Source organism: Sminthopsis crassicaudata, chromosome 1 (assembly GCF_048593235.1).
Source record: "Sminthopsis crassicaudata isolate SCR6 chromosome 1, ASM4859323v1, whole genome shotgun sequence".
NCBI classification, from domain to species: domain Eukaryota; kingdom Metazoa; phylum Chordata; class Mammalia; order Dasyuromorphia; family Dasyuridae; genus Sminthopsis; species Sminthopsis crassicaudata.
Genome location: NC_133617.1, coordinates 142,073,002 through 142,099,528, shown reverse-complemented (window position 1 = coordinate 142,099,528; position 26,527 = coordinate 142,073,002). Strand labels below are relative to the sequence as shown.

The 26,527-nt window shown below is 34.6% G+C and overlaps 1 protein-coding gene across 9 annotated transcripts in view; it reads left to right on the top strand.

Moving 5' to 3' along the window:
- The window catches only part of VPS13B (vacuolar protein sorting 13 homolog B), a 973,300-nt gene that overhangs the window by 383,908 nt on the left and 562,865 nt on the right, over nucleotides 1–26,527 (top strand). For all 9 annotated transcript variants that reach the window (XR_012482416.1, XR_012482414.1, XM_074268391.1 and 6 more), the window contains exon 21: nucleotides 23,867–23,994. Coding sequence is in view for 7 of the 9 variants with exons in the window: in XM_074268391.1 (XP_074124492.1) it covers nucleotides 23,867–23,994 (128 nt within the window). In the remaining 2 variants the exon portion in view is untranslated. The remainder of the gene's footprint in view (nucleotides 1–23,866; nucleotides 23,995–26,527) is intronic.

The window sequence follows — 26,527 nt, the reverse complement described above, 5'->3', positions numbered from 1 at the left end:
GAGATGCAATCAGGAGAACAAGATAAAAGGAATTCATTCCAGAATTAGGGAATGGCCAGTATGGTGCTAGGTATGAGAAACAGATATAAATTCATTTGGCTAAACCTTAAAATGCAAAAAGGGGAGAAATGTAGGTTAGGTAGGGCAGATTGTGATTTTTTTTTTTTTTTTTTTTGGCTGAGGCAATTGGGGTTAAGTAACTTGCTCAGGGTCACACAGCCAGGAAGTGTTAAATGTCTGAGTCATATTTGAACTCAGATCCTCCTTATTTCAGGGCTGGTGCTCTATCCACTGTGCCACCTAGCTGCCCTAAAAAAAATTTTTAAAGTAAAAAAAGAGGCAGCTACATTTTTTTATACCAGAGGTAATAACTCCATTAGAGTTTATTGAGTAGGAAAATGACATGATCAGATCTACTCTAAAAGAAAATCATTTGGAAGGTTTACAGAAGAATGATATAGACTGAGGAGACACTTGAAATTTGAATTTGACTTTTTCTAGGAAAATGAGAACCACTATTAAATTCCAAATTGGGAATCTTTTTTTTTTTTTTTTAAAGCCTTTTATTTTCAAAAATGCATGAACAATTTTCAACATTCACCCTTGCAAAACCTTGTGTTCCAAAAATTTTCCCTCTCTTCCCTCCACCCCTTCTCCTAGATGATAAGTAATCCAATATATGTTAAACATGTGAATTCTTCTATACATATTTCCACAATTATCATGCTGCACAAGAAAAATCAGATCAAAAAAGGAAAAAAATGATAAAGAAAACAAAATGCGAGCAAACAACAACAAAAAGAATGAAAATATGATGTGATCCACACTCAATTCCCAAAGTCTTCTCTCTGGATGCAGATGGCTCTCTTCATCACAAGAAAATTGGAAGTGGCCTCAGTCATCTCCTTGTTGAAAAGAGCCACTTCAGTCAGAATTGATCATATAATATAATCTTGCTGTTGCCATATACAATGATCTCCTTGGTTCTGCTCACTTCACTTAGTATCAGAGCATATAAGTCTCTCTCTTCAATCCTCTCTGAAATCATCTTGCTGATCATTTCTTATAAAACAACTCAATTCTATAGCATTCATATTCCATAACTTATTCAGCTATTCTCCAGCTGATGAGGAGTAAACTGAGGTTCTAAACCGGGATGGGTCAGTTCCTTTTCTCCTGGGTCTGATTATCTCTCTCCTTCCCCAAAGTAACCACTGAGCAGGGTTGGTAGCAAATGAATTTGCTATTCAATGCTGTATGGAAACAAAGTCTTTATTGATAGTAAAGGGATAGACAGGCATTTGGCCTTTAGGAAGACCAAGCTGCCTGGCAAAGGGATGCCAGTTGGCGGACATTAGGCTGGTATGAACCAAGTGCAAAGATTCCATTATTCACCTTCCTTTTATACATAACTATAGAGTCATCAAAACTACGTTTGCACAGAGATGTTATCCAAAAGGTTCTGGAGATATTTGTCAATAAGACAGGAATTCTCTGTTGTTATCTCCTCCTGCCCCTCCCAAAAGGAAATTTCCTGCTGATATTTGGCCTATTTGAGCAGATCATTAGAATGGAGCTGAAAACCCAAGGCAGCTCAGATAGCCCAAACTGGTTTGAACGGATCTTGTAATCAAAGATCAAACAAGGAATATCAAAGGGGCTATCCCCCCCCCATCACAGCTGATGGACATCCACTGGGGAATGGTTCAATAAGTAATAGTATGTGAAAGTTACACATGTAATGCCGGAGAAACTGAGGCAAAATAGAGATTAGAGAGTTTTTTAATATTTTATTAATTGGAGAGTGTAATTGACTGGACAGGACTCTTGTCTCAAAAAATCCAGCCACGAATGGGGGAATGACAAATCTTTTTATAGCTTTTTAACAAAGAAAAGAAGAGCGGGAAAAGTTCTTACAGAACCATTTGGTTCTGTCAGGATGGAGAAAGCAATAAAAGCCTTACTGAAAACCAGAGTCAGGAAGTTTGAATAAACAGAAGTAAGGATACTTCAATTGAAGTATCCAGGATGATCTTATTTCTTAGAGGGACAGTGTTAAAAATTCTTTGAAAGCAGAGGCAGCTAGGAGCCAGGATGTCTGATCTGCTCCTCATCTCCCATTGACAATTTATAACCTTAGAGCAAATGGTCCTCAGTCTTAATGAACCAGAGGGTTTTACAACTTAAGGGGACTGAGGCAGAACAGTTAAGGAAATGAGATAGAACAATTCAGGGAAACTCAGGACAATAAGGGAAACTAGTTAGGGAAACTGAGGTAGAACAGCTCAAGGAGACTGTGGCATAACACACTTATTGTTCTATAAGAATTGATGAGCAGGCAGATTCAGAAAAAACCTGGAAAGTCTTATATGAACAGCTGCTGAGTGAAAAGAGAACTTGGTACACAGTAACAATAAAATTTTGTGATAATCAACTATGATAGACATATCTTTTCATCAATGAGATGATTCAAGTTTCTTCAAATGAACTTGTAATGGAGAGAGCCATCTGCATCCAAGAGAGAAAACTATGGGGACTGAATGTGGATCAAAGCATAGTATTTTCACCTTATTTTTTGTTTGCTTGTTTGATTTTTTCTTACTTTTTTCTTTCACCTTTTGATATGATTTTTCTTATTTAGCAGGATGAATATGGAAATATGTTTAGAAGATTGTAAAGTTTTGCAAAGGTGAATGTTGAAAACTGTCTTTGCATGTATTTGGTAAAATAAAAAGCTATTTAAAAAGAAAAGGAAAAAAAAGTCCATCCCTTCAGTGCATCTCCCTATTTGCCTCAGAAAGTAGCTGATCTTGTAGATTTTATATAGTAATTCAGGCTCTTTTCACTGTCCATCTATCTACTTTGGATCTCTGATTTATGGATAGGAGAACAATTTATGGATAAGAGATAGCATTGTGAATTGTAAGATGCATAATTTTTATTATATTAAAATTAAAAGGTTTTGTACAAATAAAATCATTGTAACCAAGATTAAAGGAAAAGCAGAAAATTGGGAAAACATTTTTTTAGACTGCTGAGATAAAAGTTCTCAAACTTTTTGTTTGTAATTGTTTTCACAATTGTAAATAACATTGTCAATTTTACAAGAATACAAATAATTTCTCATTTAATAAATGGCCTTTTCTTTCCTTCCTTTTTTCCTTTCATTTCTTATCTTCCCTTCCCTCTGTCCACTTTGGGTATCATACCCTTAAGGACCTGTGAGTGCTCTGCTAAAAGAAATGTAAAATTATGATCCTCGAAACCTTACAAGATATATCTTAAGGATCTCCCCTTAAACCCAAATCATTCTGCCTTTCAGTGATTGACCAACAATAGGTTGTTGGGCCAAGTGGGCCAAACTACACTTGATCATTATTTGAGTCTTAATTGGCTCAGAGTAAATATAAATAACAATTTTTTCTGTTTTTGGCCAGAAACCTTGAAGTTCTTCCCTTCTCAAATTGAGTTTTTTAATTAAGTAAAAGAAGCCACTTTCAGCCTCTTTTCTTACATAGCCTTAATCACTGATTGGGCTTTGCCTCTGTCTGACTAAGATAACTTAAAAATGCCAAGATCCCTCTACATCCAAATCCTAGTTCATTCTGGACTATTTTCAGTCTTCCTGATTTATATAGCTCTTGGGGAGAAAGTGAGACTAGTGACTTTTATAGCTCTCCTTTATTTAGATACAATTAACTTGTTTGTTTTAACTCCTTGACAACTTCCTCTTTTGTCTCCCTTTGAAAGAATGAAAGCTCCTCGAGGGCTTGGGTTGTTTCCATTTTATCTCCATATCCTTAAGGCTTTGACAAAATACTTTAGGCAAATTAGAAAGGTTTGATTAGATGATTGAGATGACTTGCCCTGAGTGACAAATAGAGAATTCAAGAAACTGGATTTGAACTAAAGTTCCTTAAATTTTATAAGTTTTTAACTCAAAGTCAAGCTCTGAAGCAATTAGGGAAGAGTAGTTTTATTTCTTAAATTGTATAACTCGAACCTTGTATGGAATTTTTAGGCAAGACTTAGTTTTTGTTGCTGTACAGTCCAGTTTAACCCCTAGAGAATACTAAGGCCTTTTTTTTTTTTTCCCCTAATTATGAAATGTTGTGTTTTAATGTTTGTATCTCTGTTTTATTTTGGGAAGTACTTCAGAAGAAACACTCCCTAAAACTTGATATAGTGCTTTATACTTCTGCAATTTGACCTTGACTCCTTTCAGAATCTAAAGGAAAAAAATTCTCATAATAAAAACAATAAATAAGACTTGACGTATATTGCATTTTTTGCTAGCCAGATGTAGTTATTTTCCTAAAGGGAGGAAGTTTTTTTAATGTTGGAATCTTAATATCCTTATCTTTAGATTTGTTGTGGCTCTCAAAAAATAACAAATATTAGATCTTCATGTAGAGAAAGAAATTTGGGATGTTTCTTCTCTAAGTATGTTACTTAATTATTGCTTAAAATAAGTTAGTTTCCTAAGAAAAGTTAATATTGTATATATTTTTTCATATTATATATATAAATTTGTATAGAGAAATATCATGAGTTATATATATTTTACTCCACAAGTCAACAAGTATTTGTTGACTGTTATCTATAGAAATAATATTCAATTATGTAAATGTTAAGTGCCTCCTAAGTGCAGAGGACTATTTTATTTAGAGAGAGATAAATTTTGGTAAAATTTACCTGTCTTAGTAGTAATGAGGTCATAGATTTGCTATCCTTCCAGCTTTCTTTAGCAAAGAAACCTTAAAGCACTGATAAGATTATACTGCTTCCTGAGACAAGCTGAAATCTTCTCAGCCTGAAGTAAGCCTTTTGATATTAAGTAGATCTTTTATTGAAGTAGAAACCTCACCTTTATCCAATCAGAAAGAAAGCCAAGCTATAAAGTAAAACCTGAAGTCATATTTCCCCCCCATAAAAGTTCTGCTCTTTGTATAGATTTTTGGTAACTCTTTTTCAGGATTAACCTGCTATGAGATACTCTTTCATATCTCATATCATTTTCCCTTTAATGATTTCTTCTTCCTGGTTAATTTTGAGATTGCCTGCCGTAGGGTACTCCCACCTCATGATGTTTTTTCCTGTTAATAGCAAACTCTTATAGGGTATTAAATCTCTTTCAGAGTTAGCTTGTCAAGTCTATAGTGTACTCAACTTCTTGGCATCTTCCTCCTAATTAATTTTGTTCTTCTAGGAATTTGTCTTTCCTCCTGTTAATTGTTAAAACTTCTTTCCTTGCTAACTCCTGTGTAACATTCATTTAATAAAATAGCAAAATCTTAGTAACCTGTGACAGATGTGTTGTCATAGTCACTCCATGTCATGAATTTTTTCTATAACCTGTTACAATTATTCTCTCCCAAATCTATTATTCTACCAAAACCGCTCTTTAATATAGTTTATCATTTAAGTTGTTCAGTTGTTTGAATCTAGTCTGACCCTCTGTGACCCCATTTGGGATTTTCTTTGGCAAAGATTCTGGAGTGATTTTCCTAAGGCATATAGGATTAAATGACTAAACCCAGTCCTAGAGGTAGGAAATATCTGTGGCGGCACTTGAATTGTGGCTGACCAAATGTCTTTGGATTATAAAGATATACAACCCAACATAACTTTGCAATAATTCATTCATATAGGATAATGAAATCTAACATAAAATTATGAAATCCTAATGTATTATTGTAATGCCGGAGAAACTGAGCAAGATAGAGATTAGAGAACAATATAATAATTTATTAAAATGGGAGAGGTCCTAGACTGGGACCAAATGGATCCATGGTTTGGTCCCAAGGCTGAGTGAGACTGAATGTCTGATACAAGATTCTTTTATAGTATAACAAGAACAATGACATAATGGGGGAGGTGACTGGATGGGGATGACATAATGGAGCAGGCATAATGAAGGGAGGTACTGGAGAGGCTCCTGATATTCTAATGATGTCTAAAATGGATAAAGACCTTTATCCCATCAAACATTAAACCTAGGCTCTAAGATATAAGACCTTTATCCTAACATTAAGAGGGAATTATTATAATCTTAGGCAGAGTAACTGAATAGAACAATTAGGGAAACTGGGTCAGGACCTTAAAAGAGAACTGTGGCACAACATCCCACATTCTCTCTCTTCTAACTATTCAAATCATTGAATTACCTTCCTTTAAAAGGTTTTAGCCCCAAATAATAAACCCAAAATAAAGCTAGAACAATGCAAAGACTTAAGGCAAGGACTAGTCTCTCCTTGATAACCCTAGAGTTAATCAGCAATACAAACTAGTAAGATAGGGGGTGGGGCAGAAGTGGCAAGAAAATACATGTTTCCCCAATTTCCTATGTCTTCCTCCCTTTTTTTCTTACAGAAATGAATTATCAAATAATCATTACCACCCAAGAGTGAATCAAAATTCTTATACATATATACAACAGACTAAAAATCCCTCAAACATAACAGCAATAGTTACACAAGTTTAAGAGTTTCCATCCCAAGTCTCAAACACAGTAATACAGTTAAAATTTAACAATTCAGCCATTTTCCCACTCCCCCATATCAGTCCAAATTACATCAGGAGCAGGGGCGATGGTTTTCTCAAAACTACTTCCTGCTGGAGATGGGCAGAGATGCTCAGTCCAGGGATGGGGATGGGGATGGGTGTGGGGATGGGTGTGGTGTGGCATGCTGACAATCAAAGCTGATCTAGGTCACAGAAGCAAGTCAATATATCTGTAATTTGACCAAATCTAGAAAAAAAAAAATGCAAATCTAACAAAGAAAAGTTAGAACAGTCTGAGATAGAAAGACTGGTCTACAAGGACTGCTACACGATGTGGCCTCTCATTTGTTAAAAAACCTTCAAAAAACATAAATATACAGACACAGTGTCTAGTAACAGATAGATGACCAGTTACATAGTATTTAGGGTATAATAATTACCGATAACCAGATTGGAAATAGCTTCAAGGTATGACAAAATTGAATTGCATCAACAGTTTCTTATTCAACATTGCTCTGATTATAAAAATCAGTTACAATAGGAAAAAATGTAGGGACATATTAACTACAAGCTCAAGAAATTTTACCTCCGATAGCAAATCCTATTAACCAGAGTTTTTGGTAAATCCTAAACAGATATTTACCCTTCACTCCAGACTAACTAGATACTCCATATAAGTTATCAGAGAGCAGTGCAGGGGAGGGGAGTGGTGAGTTAAATCTTCACCTTTGAAGACAAAAGATCCCTACCCCACCTAACCTTTAAAGTAGCAGGAAGCAGTAGGAGGATGTTGGGTGGGGTAGGGAGAAGATTCCATAAAATCCACATGTCCAGCAGAGCTAGATTTAAAGCATAACTTACAATGTTAAGATATAGGTAACAAACTCTGAACCAAACTAAATACAGCTTTAAATTCCCAATAATATAAAACTGCTTTTCCTATCATATTTCAAAAAATGAATCACTAAACAGCATAGTTTTTTTTTTTCTCTCCCTCTGGCCCCATTTGGCCATTATTCCTAATGGACTTTTCCTAAGCTCCAACTTGGCCAGAGTTGGAACCTTCAAAAAAGTCGGATCCTTTTTGCTACATACTTTACCTAATTAGAGGCACATGACCCCTTTCAGGCAAGTAAACAAAACTTTACTTTAACAACCTATTGTTCTTTTAAGATCTTATACTCAAAGATAACTAAATCTGGCCTGCATAGGAAACAGTAACATTATTTCCCACAATTTTAAAATTGGCCAAAATACTCAGAACAAATCTGGCATGCAAAGGCAATAGTAAAATTATTTCCCAAATTTAGAATCATCCTAAAATTCCTAATCAAATGTTTTTCTGCAGCTGGAGTTCAGAATTATACTAAGTACAGTTGCAACATCGAAATAACCAATTCCCAAATTTCTTGATCATTGTTCTTAAACTTACCAGAGTTCTTAAAGTAACAAAACAGACAAACAAATCACACAGAACACACATAGACTGTGCAGTCAAAACATTTAACACAGACCAGGGGCTATCTGATAAGAATAGCCCTGAGGGAAGTTGTGGGCTCTAGTCTTCTCATAATCCAAATGGAACATTTTTTTTTTAAAGCCAAATAGTATCTTAAAAGACACCCAGATTATCTATACTCTGGAATGCCCAAAGTTGTGCCAACTGGCACAGAGGTGTGTCTTAGACACCCAGGCAGGATCTTCTGCATCCAGAAGACCATTTTCCCAGAATTTATGCCCGTCAGCAGTTCATAGTTCTGAGAATCCAGATGCTAGCATACAGAATAGAACAGAACAGGTCTTAAGACTTAAGACCAAAAGGTACCCAGACAGACTTACTCTCCTGTGGCCGAAATGGGGGGTGTCTACCATCAGGCTGTGGTAGCTGGAAACTGCTCTTTCCTGCAGTCTCAGGAAAAAAAGATGGGGGGGGGGGGGCCCCAGCCTCTCCAGGCCAAGAATTCAGATCCATAGCCACCTCTGCCCAGGGCAGAGACCGTAAAGTCTCTTATCTCTAATCCTGCTCATTTTCTAACATCTCCCTGGGGGCTCCAAAATGTAGGAGAAAATGAGCAAGATTGAGATTAGAGACCAATTTAATCGTTTATTAAATGGAGAGATTTACTGGGACCGAATGGATCCATGGTTTGGTCCTAGGGCTGAACAAGACTATCATCTTAAAGAATCCAGCACTGAATATCAAATACAGCATTCTTTTATAAGGTAACAAGAACAATGACATAATGGGGGAGGTACCTGGATGGGGATGACCTAAAAGGGGGAGGAATTTAGGATGAGGATGACCTAATGGAGGCAGACATAATAGAGGGAGGTCCTGGAGAGGCTCCAGATATTCTAATGATGTCTAAAATGGATAAAGACCTTTATCCCATCAAATATTAAGAGGGAATGACTCTAGCCTAAGTTCTAGGATATAAGACCTTTATCCTAACATTAAGAGGGAATGGTTATAACCTGAGTCCAAGTAACTGAATAGGACAATTAGGGAAACTGGGTCAGGACATTAAAAGGGAACTGTGGCTTAACATCATTAATAAAATATTCATGACATTTTAAACTTTTACTATAGAATTGTTTTTTGTAATATTACTTTATATCAGGCAACTAAAAGAGACTCAATGATATACTGTAGGTAAAACTATAAATTGGTCTGGACATCTGCAAAGCAGTTTGGAATTATGCTAAGAAAATAATTATGATGTTGATGCTCTGTGATCCAGATATCTTATTGCTTGATATATACACCAAGGGAATCAAAAAATAAAAGATAGGTCCCATAAGTAACTGAAATATTTGTAGGGAATAATGATATGTAGATAGCTAATGGAAAGGTAAGTTTTGAAACAGGCTATATTTTAATTTAAAATAATATTCATTAAGTTTCTTTTTATATCATCTTCATTTTTAAATATACTCCTTTTCTCACCCCCTTCCAGAGAGAGGATTTTAACAAGGAGATTTCTTTTAACTAATAAAGGAGTGGGAGTGGTGGGAGGCAGTTCAGCAAGACTATGAAACAAATTAACTGAGACTGAGAATACATACTATGTTCTCTATCTGTACTACTTCTCATCCATAAAGAGAGGGAATGGTATCTTTTTAATGCCTTTCTTAAGGCCAAACTTACATTACCTTACAAGTATAAAGAATTCGGTTTTTGTTTTTCCCCATTTCCATTGATGAAATATTATATGTTGTTCAGATTCTGCTTACTCTACTTTTGATCAGTTTTATGTCTTCTCACATTTTCTCAGATTTATTAATATTCAATGCTTCTTCACATATCATAGTTTCTTTAGTCATCCTCTAATCTACTTTGTGACATGTTTTAAAAACAGATCCATAAATGAATTTTTGAAACCACTTGACTATTGCTAATCCTTTGATACAACTAATACCTGATATGTTGAGTGTAGTAAGGTCACTCATTTTTAGTTTTTTGTCCAATACTTCTCCATGGAATTAAAAATTTCTGATCAAATTGAATGTCAAACTTATTAATAGCAGTAATTATTGTAGTTGATATCAGAGATCTGTTATTTCTGAACAGGACTAGAGCATGACTTTCTTTGGTGAGGGTGTTTTTACCCTGAAAGCTGGAAGTTAACTGACAGAACTTTCATCTTCAAAATACTTCATTGATAGCTGAACAAATGTTCTTGACCCTTTGACACTAATGAATGTCCATGATATTTTGGAGATTTTCAAATTGCAAGAATATTAGTAATTTGGTATCAATTGCCAAAATTTAATGATATAAAATCATACATGCTTAACTGATAGCAATTAACCATTGACATCATTATCTGAATCTTCAAATCAAGAATTAGTTTTTGTTGACATACTGACTATTTCTTTAATTGCTACCAGGAAGAAAAAAAAAAAAAAAGTTCTGTTGTCAAGAATTGATTGAAATGCAGTTTAAAAAAAAAAAAGAAAGAAAAAAGAAATGTAGTGCTAAAATAATACTTTAAGCTAATTATGTTGTCTGCTCTGTTTCGATGTAGACCTTGGGCTAATTTTATGCTCCATCAGAAGTAATTAATCAAAAAAAATTACTGCTCATTGAATTAGCCTTAGATCTGAAATAGAAGGCTCAAGAGGTACTTAGAAAGGTAGAATTGTCAGAGTAGATGTTAATGCATTTGTTTCTAAAAAGGATTTTTTTTCAATTCAAAACATCTACTTATTTACTCTTTGGGAAGTGTTCTATGCCCTGGAAATACATAAACAAAATAGGCAGGGGCTCCTAGGAACAGTTCCTGTTATAAGGAATTTACATTTTATTGGATATTATTTATTTAATCTTGAGAAACATAAATGTTTTCATTTTTCTAAATTGTTTTCTGGTGTGTAGATTAAAGAAGACTACTATTCAACAGAACTAAAAAAATCTGATAAAAATGTATATATTAATATTTTCCTAAGATAAGTTTTAATCCCATCACATTTTATTACTTGAAGGACCTTTAAACAAACAAGAAGAGCCATAATTTCATGTATTTGAAACCATATTACCATTAAAAAGGGACATTTTGGAACCCAAGATTGTCTCAGGCTTCTCCTGTGTTGAAGAATTTACTTTTCACAACTCTCACTACTTTCCTCAAGTAGTTTCTCAAGAGTTAAAACTGATTTCAGCTGGATTCTAGTCCTTTTTCCTTTAGTTCTAGTACAGATCCAATTCCCATCCATTCTTTATTTTCTTCCCTGTGGTGACTAAACCTATATCTACCACCTTTTTTTTTTTTTTTTTTTTTTTAATAGCTTTTTATATACAAAACATATGCATGGATAATTTTTCAACACTTACCGTTGCAAAAACTTCTGTTTCAACTTTTCCCCTCCTTCCCTCCACCCCTCCCCTAGATGGCAGGTAGTCCTATACATGTTAAATATGTTAAAGTATTAAATACAATATATGTATACATATTTTTACAGTTATCTTGTTGCACAAGAAAAATCAGATTTTGAAAGAAGATAAAAATAACCTGAAAAGAAAAAATTCAACCAAACAATAACAAAAAGAGTGGAAATGCTATGTTGTGATCCATACTCATTTCCCAGTGTTCTTTCTCTGGTGTAGCTGGTTCTGTTCATTACAGATCAATTGGAACTGATTTGGATCCTCTCACTGTTGAAAAGAGCCATGTCCATCAGAATTGATCATCATATAGTACTGTTGTTGAAGTGTATAATGATCTCCTCTGGTTCTGCTCATTTCACTTAGCCATCAATTCAAGTATGTCTCTCCAAGCCTCTTTCTATTCATCCTGCTGGTCATTTCTTTTTCTTTTTCTTTTTCTTTTTTTTTTTTTTTTTAACGCATGTAAATATTTATTTTATTTTATTTTTTATTTTTTTTTATAAATTTTTTTTACTACATATGCATGAGTAATTTTTTTTTACAATATTATCCCTTGCATTCGTTTTTCCAAATTATCCCTTCCCTCCCTCTACTTCCTCCCCTTGATGACAGGCAATCCTGTCATGTGTTACAATATAACCTAGATACAATATATGTGTGTAAATACCATTTTCTTGTTGCACATTAAGTATTGGATTCCGAAGGTATAAGTAACCTGGGTAGATAGACAGTAGTGCTAACAATTTACATTCGCTTCCCAGTGTTCCTTCTTTGGGTGTAGTTGTTTCTGTCCACCATCGATCAACTGGAAGTGAGTTGCATCTTCTTTATGTTGAAGATTTCCACTTCCATCATAATATATCTTCATACAGCATTGAAGTGTACAGCGATCTTCTGGTTCTGTTCATTTCACTCAGCATCAGTTGATGTAAGTCTCTCCAAGCCTCTCTGTATTCCTCCTGCTGGTCATTTCTTACAGAGCAATAATATTCCATAACCTTCATATACCACAATTTACCCAACCATTCTCCAATTGATGGACATCCATTCATCTTCCAGTTTCTAGCCACTACAAAAAGAGTTGCCACAAACATTTTGGCACATACAGGTCCCTTTCTGCTCCTTAGTATTTCTTTGGGATATAAGCCCAATAGCAGCAATGCTGGATCAAAGGGTATGCACAGTTTGATAACTTTTTGGGCATAGTTCCAAATTGCTCTCCAGAATGGTTGAATTCTTTCACAGCTCCACCAACAATGTATTAGTGTCCCAGTTTTCCCACATCCCCTCCAACATTCATCATTATTTGTTCCTGTCATCTTAGCCAATCTGACAGGTGTGTAATGATATCTCAGAGTTGTCTTAATTTGCATTTCTCTGATCAGTAATGATTTGGAACACTCTTTCATATGAGTGGATATAATTTCACTTTCATCATCTGAGAATTGTCAATTCATATCCTTTGCTGCTGGTCATTTCTTACAGGACAATAATATTCCATAACATTTATATCCCACAATTTATTTAGTCATTCTACAGTTGGTGGGCATCCCTTCAATTTCCAGTTTCTAGCCACTATGAAAAGGGCTGCCACAAACATTTTTACACATACAGGTCTCATTCCCTTCTTTAATGTCTTTGGGATATAAGGCTAATAGTAACACTGATGGATCAAAAGGTATACACAGTTTGATAACTTTTTGGGCATAATTCCAAATTGCTCTGTAGAATGGTTGGATCCTTTCACAACTCCACCAACGATGCCTCAATGTTCCAGTTTTCCCACATCTCCTCCAACATTTGTCATGATCTTTTCCTGTCATTTTAGACAATCTGACAGGTGTGTAGTGGTAATTTGCATTTCTCTGATCAACAATGATTTGGAACACCTTTTTATATGATTAGAAGTAGTTTCAATTTCTTCATCTGAAAATTTCTGTTCATATCCTATGACCATTTATCATTTGGAGAATGGCTTGATTTTTTTGTAAAATAGACTCCATTTTCTATATATTTTGGAGATGAGGCCTTTATCAGAACCTTTAACTGTAAAAATGTTTTCCCAATTTATTGCTTCCCTTCTAATCTTGTTCACATTAGTTTTATTTGTACAAAACCTTTTTAACTGGATATAATAAAATTTTTCTATTTTGTGATCAATGGTGATTTCTAGTTCTTCTTTGGTCACAAATTCCTTCCTCCTCCACAAATCTGAGAGGTAGCCTATCCTATGTTGTTCTATTTTATTTATAATCTCATTTTTTATGCCTAGATCATGAACCCATTTTGATTTTATCTTAGTGTATGGTGTTAAGTATGGAGCAATGCCATGTAATATGGAGTTTCTGCCATACTAATTTCCAGTTTTCCCAACAATTTTTGTCAAATAATGAATTCTTATCTCAAAGGCTGGAGTCTTTGGGTTTGTCAAACACTAGATTATTAAAGTTATTGACTATTTTGTCCTTGGAACCTAACCTATTCCACTGGTCAACTAATCTATTTCTTAGCCAATACCAAATGGTTTTGGTGACTGCCGCTTTATAATATAGTTTTAGATCAGGTATGGCTAGGCCACCTTAATTTGATTTTTTTTTTTTTCATTAGTTCCCTTGAAATTCTTGACCTTTTGTTCTTCCAGATGAATTTTGTTATTATTTTTTCTAGGCCATTAAAATAATTTCTTGGGAGTCTGATTGGTATAGTACTAAATAAATAGATTAGTTTAGGGAGTATTGTCATCTTTATTATATTCATTTGACCTATTCAGAGCACTTAATATTTTTCCAGTTATTTAGATCTGACTTTATTTGTGTGGAAAGTGTTTTGTAGTTTTGCTCATATCGTTTCTGAATTTCCCTTGGCAGATAGATTCCTAAATATTTTTTGCTATCAACAGTTATTTTACATGAAATTTCTCTTTGTATCTCTTGCTGTTGTATTTTGTTAATAATGGATAAAAATGCTGATGGTTTATGTGGATTTATTTTGTATCCTGCAACTTTGCTAAAGTTGTGAATTATTTCTAATAGCTTTTTAGTAGAATCTCTGGGGTTCTCTATGTATGCCATCATATCATCTGCAAAGAGTGATAATTTGGTTTCCTCATTACCTATTCTAATTCTTTTAATCTCTTTTTCATCTTATTGCCAAAAACTAGCATTTCTAATACAATATTGAACAGTAGTGGTGAAAGTGGGCAACCGTGTTTCACTCTTGATTTTACTGAGAATGGTTCCAGTCTATAACCATTGCATATGATGTTTCTTGATGGTCTTAAATAGATACTATTGACTATTTTAAGGAAAGGTCCATTCATTCCTATACTTTCTCGTGTTTTTAATAGGAATGGGTGTTATATTTTATCAAATGGTTTTTCTACATCTATTGAGATGATCATATGTTTGTTTGTTTTTATAATTTGGCTACTTATATAGTCATTTATGCTAATGATTTTCCTAATATTGAATCAGCCCTATATTCTTGGTATAAATCCTATTTGGTCATGGTATATTATCCTGGGGATAATTTTCTGTAATCTTTTTACTAAGATTTTATATAAGATTTTTGCATCGATGTTCATTAGGGAGATAGGACTATACTTTTCTTTCTCTGTTTTCATCCTACCTGGTTTAGGTATCAGTATCATGTCTGTGTCATAAAAGGAATTTGGTAGGATTCCTTCTTTCCCTATTTTTTCAAATTATTTATATAGCATTGGAATTAATTGTTCTTTAAATATTTGGTAGAATTCACATGTAAATCCAGCTGGTCCTGGGAATTTTTTCTTAGGGAGTTGATTAATTGCTTGTTCTATTTATTTTTCTAAAATGGAACTATTTAACCAATTTACTTCGTGTTCTGTTAATTTGGGCAACCTATATTTTTGAAGGTATCAAATTTATTGGCATAAGGTTGGGCAAAGTAACTCCTAATTATTGCTCTTCATTAGTGGCAAGTTCTCCCTTTTCATTTTTAAGACTAACAATTTGATTTTCTTCTTTCCTTTTTCTAATCAAATTTACCAAGGGTTTATCTAGTTTCATAGAACCAACTCTTAGTTTTATTTGTTAATTCAATAGTTTTTTTTACTTTATTAATCTCTCCTTTTATTTTTAGAATTTCAAGTTTAGTCTTTGATTGGGGGGTTTAAAATTTGCTCTTTTTCTAGCTTTTTTAGTTGTAAGCCTAATTCATTGATTTTCTCTTTCTCTATTTTATGCAAGTAAGCCTCTAGAGATATAAAATTTCCCATTACTATCACCTTGGCTACATCCCACAAATTTTGGTATGATGTCTCATCATTGTCATTCTCTTGGATGAAATTAATTGTGTCCATGATTTGTTGTTTCACCCAATCATTCTTTAGAATGAAATTATTTAGTTTCCAATTACTTTTTGGTCTGTTTTCCCCTGGCTTTTTATTGAATATAATTTTTATTGCATCGTGATCTGAGAAGAATGTATTTACTATTTCTGCCCCTCTGCATTTGAATTTGAGGTCTTTATGTCCTAATATATGGTCAGTTTTACTATAGGTGCTATGAACTGCCAAGAAGAAAGTATACTCCTTTCTGTCTCCATTCATTTTTCTCCAAAGATCTGTCATACCTAACTTTTCTAGTGTTCTATTTACCTTTTTAACTTCTTTCTTATTTTGTGGTTTGATTTATCTAGTTCTGAGAGTACAAGGTTGAGATTTCCCACTATTGTAGTTTTACTGTCTATTTCTTCTTGCAGCTCTCTTAACTTCTCCTTTAGGAATTTAGTTGCTCATCACTTGGTGCATATATGTTTAGTATTGATATTGCTTCATTATCTATGCTACCCTTTAAACAAGATATAGATCCCTTCCTTATCTCTTTGAAATAGATCAATTTTTGCTTTTGCTTGATCTTAAATAAGGATGGCTGCCACTGCTTTTTTGGCTTCACCTGAAGCATAATAGATTCTGCTTTAGCCTTTTACCTTTACTCTGTATGTATTGCCCTGCTTTAAGTGTGCTTCCTGTAAACAACATATTGTAGGATTCTGGCTTTTCATCCAGTCTGCTGTCCACCTCCACTTTATGGGGGAGTTTACCCCATTAACATTTATGGTTCAAACTATAATTCTGTATTTCCTTCTATCTTATTATCCCCAAATTATGCTTTTCTCTTTTCTGTCCTCTTTACCCCCCTTCCCAGTATTAGATTTATGAGCATTACTTGCCTCACACAGTGCTCCCTCTTTAGAATCTCTCTCTCCCCCTTGAAGTCCCTTCCCTTTTCTTAAGCCATTTCCGTACTATTTCTATATTTCCTTCTATTTATCCTATCCTTCCATTTTTGTTTCTTCCCTCTTACTTTTCAGTGAGGTGGGAGAAGTTTCTATGTAAACCCAATATGTCTAATATTTTTTCTTTGAGCCAAATCTGATGTGAGTAAGATTCACACTATGTTCACCCCCCTCCCTTCATTCCCTCAGGTTTCCTTTGCCTCTTCGAGAGATGTAGTTTCCCTCGTTTCACCTCCACTTTTCCTTTTTTCTGATACAATTTCTTTTCCACTTCTAGTTCCTTTTTTATGCCAGTAAAACCAAATTATACATGTAGTCTTTATGTATACCCATAACAGTAATACAGTTCTCAAGAGTTCTTTTTACCTTTTTATGCTTCCCTTGAGTCCTATATTTGGAGGTCAAACTTTTTGTTTAGCTGTTTCTTTTTTCGTCAGGAATAAATAGAATTCTCCTATTTCATCGAGTGTCCATCTTCTTCCCTGAAAGAAAATTCTCAGTTTAGCTGGATAGTTAATTCTTGGCAGCACACCAAGTTCTTTTGTCTTTCAGAATGTCAGAATCCAGGCCCTTTAATCCTTTAATGTGGATGTTTCTAGATTCTGAGTGATCCTTCTCGTGACTCCTATTTTGAATTGTTTTTTTCTGTCTGTTGTATTTTTTTCTTGGTCTGATAGTTCTGGAATTTAGCCACAATATTTCTTGGAATTTTGATTTGGGTTTCTCTTTCAGTAGGTGATTGATGAATTCTTTCAGTGTCTCTTTTGCCTTCTGTTTCTATAAAATCTGGGCAGCTTTCTTTGATGATTTATTGAAAAATAGCATATAAGCTCTTTTTTTCATCATGATTTTCAGGGAGCCCAGTAATCCTTAGATTATTTCTCTTAGATTTATTTCCCAGGTTTCCCAAGTAAGTATTTAACATTTTTCTAAGTTTTCACTTTTTTGGTTTTGCTTGGCTGATTCTTGGTATCTCCTTGAGTCATTCATTTCCATTTGTTCAACTCTGATTTTTAACGAATTATTTTCTTCATTTACTTTTTTTTTATTTCTTTTTGCATTTGTCCAATTGAGTTTTTAAATGAGTTGTTTTGTTCTATGGAATTTTTTTTCTATTTCACCATTTTTTTTTTAAGAATTTTTTTTTTTTCCCAGTTCACAAATTCTGTTTTCCTTGGAATTGTTTACCTTTTCCAATTCACAAATTCTGTTTTCCTGGGAGCTGATTTCTTTATCCACTCTATCTTTTAATGACTTATCTGTTATGGGCCAGAACTTGAAACAAGGTGCTAATGCTTATGTAATTCACACCTTTAAATGAGTTCATACATTAGTTCACACATTTACACCTTTTGAGAGCATAAATAAGGAGGAGTTCACAAGCCCACTAAAGGACAAGCCCACTTTTGGACTTCCAGGAGATTCACAAGACAGAAGCCCACAAGCCCACTCTCTTGGAAGTGGAATTAGATTCATTCCAACTTCTACCCTTGTGCTGGCTGGAGATTCGAAGGGAGCTCTTGGAACCAGGGAGAGAGATAGGCCTCTAAAAAAGCTAATCGGGCCCCAGGAAAAGATTCAAGACTTTGAAGGAGATAATAAAGGATTTGGACTTTTAACTCCTGGCTGCAATTGGGGTGATTATACTGAATTGAAACAAAGGCTGCCTCCAGAAGCTCCCCAAGAAACCTGCTCCCAAAGAATGATTATAATTTAGAGAAGAGAACATTACACTTATCCTGACCCTCTTGCAAAGCTTTCCTTTCCTTTCCCCATTTTTCTTCTAGCTTTTTTAAAGATCCTTTTTAATTTCTTCTATGAGAGCCTTGAGTGGTGGGGACTAGATTATATCCACCTTTGGATCTAGAGACAAACTGTTTTTAATTTCCTCAGGGTTTAAAGTCTCCTCTCTTTCTGTATAGAAACTATCAATAGTTAGAGTGTGCTTTGCCTTTTTTCTCATTTTGAAAAAAAACAAACCAGAAACTAAGGTCAGCTTATCAGGGGCAGTGAGGAATTTCCAAGCTGCCTCTACAGACTACAGGAAGTGGCAGTGAAGGGGCAGGGGGACAGCCACTTGTTATGCTGGAATTACCAGTTGTATTGAATTCAGCAGCAGTGAAAAGGCAACTACTAAGGCTGCACTGGGACCAGTAACTGCTGCTTCTCTTGGGATCATGCTGAGTTACTACCAGTATTGGGTGGATTTGGCCAGGCCCAAGAGACTCTAGAGTTTTGGGGTTATAGCCTTTACTCCCTATATTTATAGTTTCTGTGCTGATTTACTGGCTCGCTGCCAGAGCTGAGTAACCAACGAGTTCTCCCTGCAGATTTTCCACCAGCATTGACTCCCCGCCCCCCCTGCCCTCTTTAGTCTGCTCAGTGGGAGCTGTTTCCTTTGCTCTTACTGCCTGCCTGAGTCTGTGCCTGGTCTAAACCCGTACTATCCCCTGCACGAGCAAAACAGATCTTTTCTGGAGAATTTCGAGATTATCTTTGGTTGGCAATGTGTTGTGCTCCTAGTATTAGTGAGTTCTGACAGTCAGGCACTAATTCCTAGGCTGAATTTCGTTGAAGTAGATTGAGAGAAAAGGAAAGTTTAGGAAGATGGGTGTGTACTCTCTATCATCTTGGCTCTGCCCCCACCTTTTTACAGAGTTGTGAGACAGCAACAGGATTTGTGCAGCATTTTATTTTGCTTAGTGATTTTTTTCAGTTCTGAACTATTCTTTATGACCCCATTTGGGGTTTTCTTGAAATGGTTTGACATTTTCTTCTCTTTTTCATTTTATAGATGAAGAATTGAGACAAAACTGACTTAAGTGATTTGCCCAGGGTCACAGATCTAATAAATGTCTGATGCAGGATATGAATTCAGGAAGATAATTCTTTTTGACTCCAGGCTTTGCACTCTTTGTGCCACCTAGCCCAACTTTACAGAGACCTCTTGGGGAAAGAGGTTAATTAGTATGGGCATTATTATGGTTTTTGTTATACTGCTTCATTTTGCTGAATCTTTTTCCATTTTTTTTTTCAGGTTGGCTCTCATGAGGGGTGTGTGTGGAGGAGTGGGTTATGGAGGAAATGTAGGCTATATTAACACAAATGAGATATATAAAAACTCATTTTAAAAATGATGATTTTGCATATCTCTTGTGAGTCAACAAATATGATGTTTTCTTGACCACTGTATCTTTTAAAATGATGGCCCTGCAATCTTTAATAGAAATATTATAAATCTACCATACTGTTGCACACAGCTGGAAGTCATTGTTTAGGAATAATGTAGAGTTTTGAATAAGACAAGTATTATGGATGAAGACTGGCAGAGTTAGAAGAATTCCTTTGCATAACACTTGCCTGCCTATATAATAACTTCTTGTAGACTTTGTTATAATTTGTTTTCTAAAATACCATTCTGATGTCAGCCATTTGTCTCTTATTAAATGTTACAATACAAAATATTTGAAAGCAAAATGTATTCCCAACCTATAAGAAGAAAGCCATGTTTAAAAAAATAATAATACATTAGAACTTATCACAGGCATTTTGCCAGTAATAATTGAATATATTTATATAGTTGTTTCTTTTTAAGTGGGAAAAATACTTTTTTTTCCTTGATGATTTTATAATTCTATTGGCTAAATCACAGATTTAGAAGAATAATTATTCTTTTACAGTGATACCACATGTGGCTCTTTTATATGTAACTTATGGCTTTTTAAGACTTCTAATTTGTGCATGAGACTTATTAGGTTATACCAGACTCTACAAGGCATACAATGCACATAGTTCCTTTGCGTGATAATGAATGCAGATGTAGTTCCCAGAATCATTTGACTATGAATTACTTAACTTAACTATGTGTATCACTAGTTTTTGTTTGTGAAATTAATATTAAACCAAATTTCTTTGTTATTGAAAACTTAAGTCATCAGGATTATTATGATATTTTTATGATATAAAAGACAACCATCATCACATAGTCAAGAATTCCCAGGCCATCATAAAAGTCTTTGTTGTTCATTTTTTCAATGTTAAAAAACATTTCTAAGATTTATGATTAAGGCAACATATTCTATTTTTCTCCTCTCCGTGTAAATTAGGATCACCTCTTTGTACTTGCCTTGTGAGCACGATGAAATTAAACAGATTAAACAAAAACATAGTTGATAGAAAATTAATACATTGAAGAAGTAAATAGTCACTCCTTAGCTTTTTTCTTTCTATGAAATTGCTATTAAGTTTAAAATATGGAATTGGACTTAATTTCAGAATATTTTTCTGTTATCCTAAACACTTGATTTAATTTAATTGAATGCTGAAAAAAACATTAAATTTTGCATTAAGAAATTTAGTCTCAAAGAAAAACTATTGAGCACTAATTTGCTAGTAAGAGTGTTTTCTACTTTATGTAAACATAGTCTGATCCTTAAAACAAAATGTATGTGCTTCTTCATCTCTTTTATTTTGGTTCAGTCTGACTAAAGAACTTCACAGAACATCCTCAAAAGCAGATAGCCAACCCTGGAAAACCTAGCAATTTTGGGAATTTGTTTGTACTTAGAAAGAACCCTATACATTTAAGTTGTCAGTGAGATTGATGAGAGATAGGAAAGGGAGAACTCTGTTGGTCGGGGCAAAGATAGTATGATAGTCCCATGAGGCGCAGTATCCCCTGAAAATGAATTTACAGGCCCAAAAACCTAGATGATAAAAAGGTTTATTGTAGGAATTTGGAAGTAAAGTTTAGTTAGAAAGACGCCAGGGCCAAAGCTAGTCACTGGGCGGGCAAGAACCCTTACGTGGTTGGAAGGATACCATGTTTGGGGGAAGGGCTCCTGCCAAGAGAGAGCTCCAGCTTAGCTCTTTTATATCTAAAAGGAGCTTGTGGGTGGTGCCCTAAGTTCTGGCAGGCTTTTCATTTAAGAAACTGTGGGGGGTTGGGAAATCAGAAAGGAAATCTTAAAGGGACCTTAACCCCTATCAAGATCAATCATCATTTTCGAATGCCAATAGATTAAAAGATCATTGAAACAGAAACAGCTTTATTTTTATCTGTGTCTCTAGCATCTAGTGTGATGCAGTTCCCTTAATATATATTTCATGATTTAAATTGAGTTTTTCCAGAAAAATCATTGATGTTCCTGATGGTGAACCTGAATTATCAGAAAAAAGTTAACAATATTTTTGTTGTTCAGTCAATTTTCAGTTATTTCTGACTCTTCATTACTCTATTTGGAGTTCTCTTGGCAAAGATACTAGAGGTGTGTCATTTCTTTTTCCACCTCATTTCACAGACTAGGAAACTAAAACTAATAGAGTTAAATGATTTGCCCAGGGTCACACAGCTAGTAGTGATGAGGTGCAAAAGGTGAGGTGTGAGAATTGGGGTGGAATATCCCCTCTGCTTGGAGCTGCAGGTCCTGTGTAAAAGAATTAGCAAACCTGAAATCTTTGTGGCAAAAAGAAATTGTATTTCCCTTAAGAAGACAGTTTGCTAGGAAGCAGCCTTCTTAGTGGGCAGGGAATAAGCAAAGATGGGTTACACTGAGAAGATATCTTCTCCAGTGGGCAAGGTCCTGTTAGGACATCTGTGAAGATTGGGGTTCAGAATTGTCTTTTCTTAGCCCAGAAGCTTGGGGCTTCAATTCAATTAACAATTGAATAGATTACTTCCGTGAGAGTGGGAGCAAATGTTGACTATGCACCAGGCCTAGATTTCCAAATGAAAAGAAATTACTTATCTTGGGAGTTTGAGCTACTGGGAGTGGTTCTGGACAAATGTTCAACTCAATAGAGGGTGTGACCTCTATGGCCATGCTCTCCACCTGGGTGAGACCACTTAACTGACTTCTCTGAGGGTGGGCCTCTTTCCAAGGAGAGTTTGGCCAGTTTCAGGCTTCACCCCCATCAGTAAGTGTCTAAAGATCACATCTTCATTTAGGAAGATGAGTCTTCCTGACTCCAGGCCTGGCACTCCTTATAAACTATCCTTTTAGGCATTTATCATGTTAATTTTATTTATGGAGAAACTGGGTCAGTGAATTTAAATATGTTATCTGTGAACTGATAGCCAGGAAATGATTTAGGTTAGTCTCTGATGTAGATTTCATCTAATTTTCTTTCCATTTCATTACACTTATCTGACTGATATCTCTGCCTCCCTTCCTATTGTGGCTTGTACCTTGTAAGAGATTAATGTAACTGCAGACTTTTGGGGGATAAACTCAGGAGCTACAGTGATGGACCATTGGGGATGCATCTTCTCAGTGCCACACCATTGCCACGGCTGTGGGTTCTGGTTGCCCCAGAATTTAAGGTGTTTTGAGTTGTCTTTTAATCTTAGGCCAAAATTTTCAAGCAATAAAGGTACTAGTTTCTTTGAAAAGGAACACTTTTCAAGGCAGAAGGGTTATTTTTTCCAATATTTCTCTTATGCAACTCATATAGCTGAGTATTATACATCACCCCATTAACTATGGAATCTTTCAAGACTGTTCATGTGCAGAGTGTGCTCTTGAAAATGATCTAAAAACCTATGTGCAATGTGCCATATACAGGAGACCAAGAGTCATTAAGTTATGCCTTAAAGAGTGTTACTCTTTAAGTCTCCTTTCCCTTTTCAGATTCTTTTTTTTTTTTTTTCTTTATATTATCTTTCCTCCATTAGAATGTAAGTTTCTTGATTTCTGGAATGGTCTATGTTTAATAAATGTTTCCTTCTTTCCCTCTGTTTTCCTTTCTTCCTTCTTTTTTTTTTTCCCCTCTACCTTATTGTCTGCCTCTATCCTCCATCTGTCTCTACCTTCCTCCCTTCTTTCTTCCTGTAACATTATTTTATAAAGCAGGGGAAAATGTTGATACTTTTTGAGATGTTTTCAGAAAAAGATGGTTAAACCAAAAAGAACTATTGATCTATATAAAAGAGAAGGTTTCAATAATTAGGAAAATTTACTTATAGAATAGCTCCTTTCATGATAATGTTCAATGAATTTAGATATTTCATTTGAATTCTGTATTGTACCAAATATTATAAATGGCAGTTAAGAACTGTTTACCAAGATTAGTCTTTTTAGATTATAAATATTGAATTTCATAGTTTCTGGGAAAAATATGTTTTAAAAAGTCATTATATATATATCTTTGAGCAAACAAAGCATATTTCTGTTAATAAAAATTCTTTCTTTTCCATAGAATCACGACCATTGTCAATACCAGTAAAAGCCATGATGAGCACAAATGAAACCTGCAAAAGTCCGGAGGAAAGAATGAAAGAGTTTATTGGGATCGTATGGAATGCAGTTAAGAGGCTTACACTACAGGTAAAATAAAAGGGCGAGGGAAATGTCATGTTTCTTCTATTTTTATATCATTTTTTTCTACATTTGTAGAAGCTGTGTGATGGAGTTAATACAAAGTTAAACTCAAGTCCAGGGAGTTCTGGGCTTGAACTCTACCTCTTGACGCATAGTAGCTCTATGTGACCCTACACGACTCTTCATTTCTCAGTGCTCAAGGGACTCTCAGAACATGTGCTAACTTTCAGTAGTAATGAAACTCCTCACCTGGAAGGTGATCTTTTCCTTATTCTTTACTTGTTTTTAATGTTTGTAATTTCTGTCCTAAAATTTTTCTTTTCTTATTTTCATAAATGCATTGATTGTTTCTTCTAGTTTGCTTTGAGAATGATAATTTAATTTCTTGTGGATTGAACTCTCTTGCAAACTTGACATAAGTATTTTTTAAATATTAATTTTTTTCTATACACTCATTTTATGCTTGTGAAAAAATAAAGTAACAGAATCATAAAATCAGTTTTCTTATTGCTCAATTTTTCAGTCATATCTGACTCTTCATCATCTCATGGACCATAGCACTCTGGATCTTTCTGTCTTTTCAGTGTCTGTCCAACTTGATGTTCATTGTTTTTGTGACACTATCCATTTCATCCTCTGCCATTCCCTTTTGCTTTCTCTTTCCCAACAACAGATCTTTTCCAGTGAGTCTGTCTTCTCATTATTTAAGTTTCAGCTTCAGTAATTGGCCTTCTGATGAATAGCTTTAATTAATTTCTTTAATTATTGAGTGATTTGATCTTTTTTCTGTATAAGGAACTCTCAAAAGCACCACAATTTTAAAACATCAGTTCTATAACACTCAGTTTTCCTTTTAGTCCAACTCTCACCGCCATATGTTGCTAATGGAAAAACCATTGCTTTGACTATATAGACCTTTGTTGGCAAAGTAATATCTCTGTTTTGTAGTATGCTGTTTAGATTTGCCATCACTTTCCTTCCAAGGAGCAAACATCTTTTAATTTCATAACTGCAGGCACCATTTGCAATGATCTTTGAACGTAATACAAAATCTGACAGTACTTCCATTTCTTTTCTCTCTGTTTGCCAGGAATTGATGGGACTGGTTACCAAGATCTTAGTTTTTTTTATATTTAGCTTCAAGCCAGTTTAGATTATTCTTTTTCATCCTTAATAAAAAGATTCTTAATTCCTCTTCACTTTTTGCTATCAAAGTGGCATTGCTTATTTCTCTGAGATTGTTAATATTTCTTCTAGAAATCTTAATTCAAGAACTTGTTTGATTAAACTTGGGCATTTTTCATGTAATTTGCATATAAATTAAATAAGGTAACAATATTCAGCATTGTCATACTGCTTTTTCAGTCCTTAAATCGATCAGTTGTTCCAAATTTGGCTCTTACTATTGCTTCTTGGACTGAATACAGATTCCTCAGGAGACAAGGAAGATGATCTATTATTCCCATTTCTTTGAGGACTTGCCACATTTTGTCATACATACATACATACATACATACATACATACATACAGTCAAAAGCTTTATTGTAGTCCATGAAGGAGAAGTAGGTATTTTTGTGGAACTCCCTTGATTTCTCCATAATCCAGGAAATGTTAACAATTTGGTATTTACTTCCTCTGCCTCTTCAAAAACCAGGTTGTACTTCTGGTAATTCTTAGTTAACAATTCCTGGCTTCTTGCCTGAAGCCCAGCCTGCAGAATCTTAAGCATAACCTTTCTGGCATGTGAAATGAATGCAACTGCTCGATAATTTGAACATGTTTGGGATTGCCTTTTTTTAGGATTAGGACATAAACTGATATTTTCTAATCCAGTGGTCACTGTTTAGATTACTAAATTTGTTGGCATATTGAGTCCAACGTTTTAATAGTATCATCTTTTAAGATTTTAAATAGGTCAGCTGGAATTTCATTATGTCCACTAGCCTTATTGTTAGTAATGCTTCCAAAGGACAACTAGGCTTCATTTACTAGAATGTCTGGATCCAAATTAATAACCACTGTTAATGTCAAGGGCAGTCCCCTTCTGGACGCAGGCCTTAGAAAGAACAATAGTTCATGAGGAAGGAATGAGAGGGAAGAGCAGTGTCTTTCTCAGTAATACATTTCCACTGTCCATTTTATCAGTTCATCACATCTTAGAACTCAGACATTTCATACAAATGTCTGCTTTCTAAGAACATCTCCTAATGTTGTCTTCTGGACTTCTGGAAAGCTCTCCTTTCAGGCATTCTGGAATAGGCCTGTTTTCAGAGTAGCTTTTTCTAGCAGATCTTCTCTAATTTAGTTCACTAGTAGAGATTTCTGTTAAAAATCTCTTATAAAATTTAAGTCTCAGTTCAGTTTCATACAGTTTGTTTAATTTTGTTTTTTACTTCAACTGTAAAAAAGACCTGTAATGATATGTCTGTATAGACTTAAGTAAATAATTCCATATTGTATCAAATGAGTTGCATATCCAGTTATTAACCTTGTTCAAATGAACATATCTATGTAGACCAAATCTCAAATTCTCTTAAA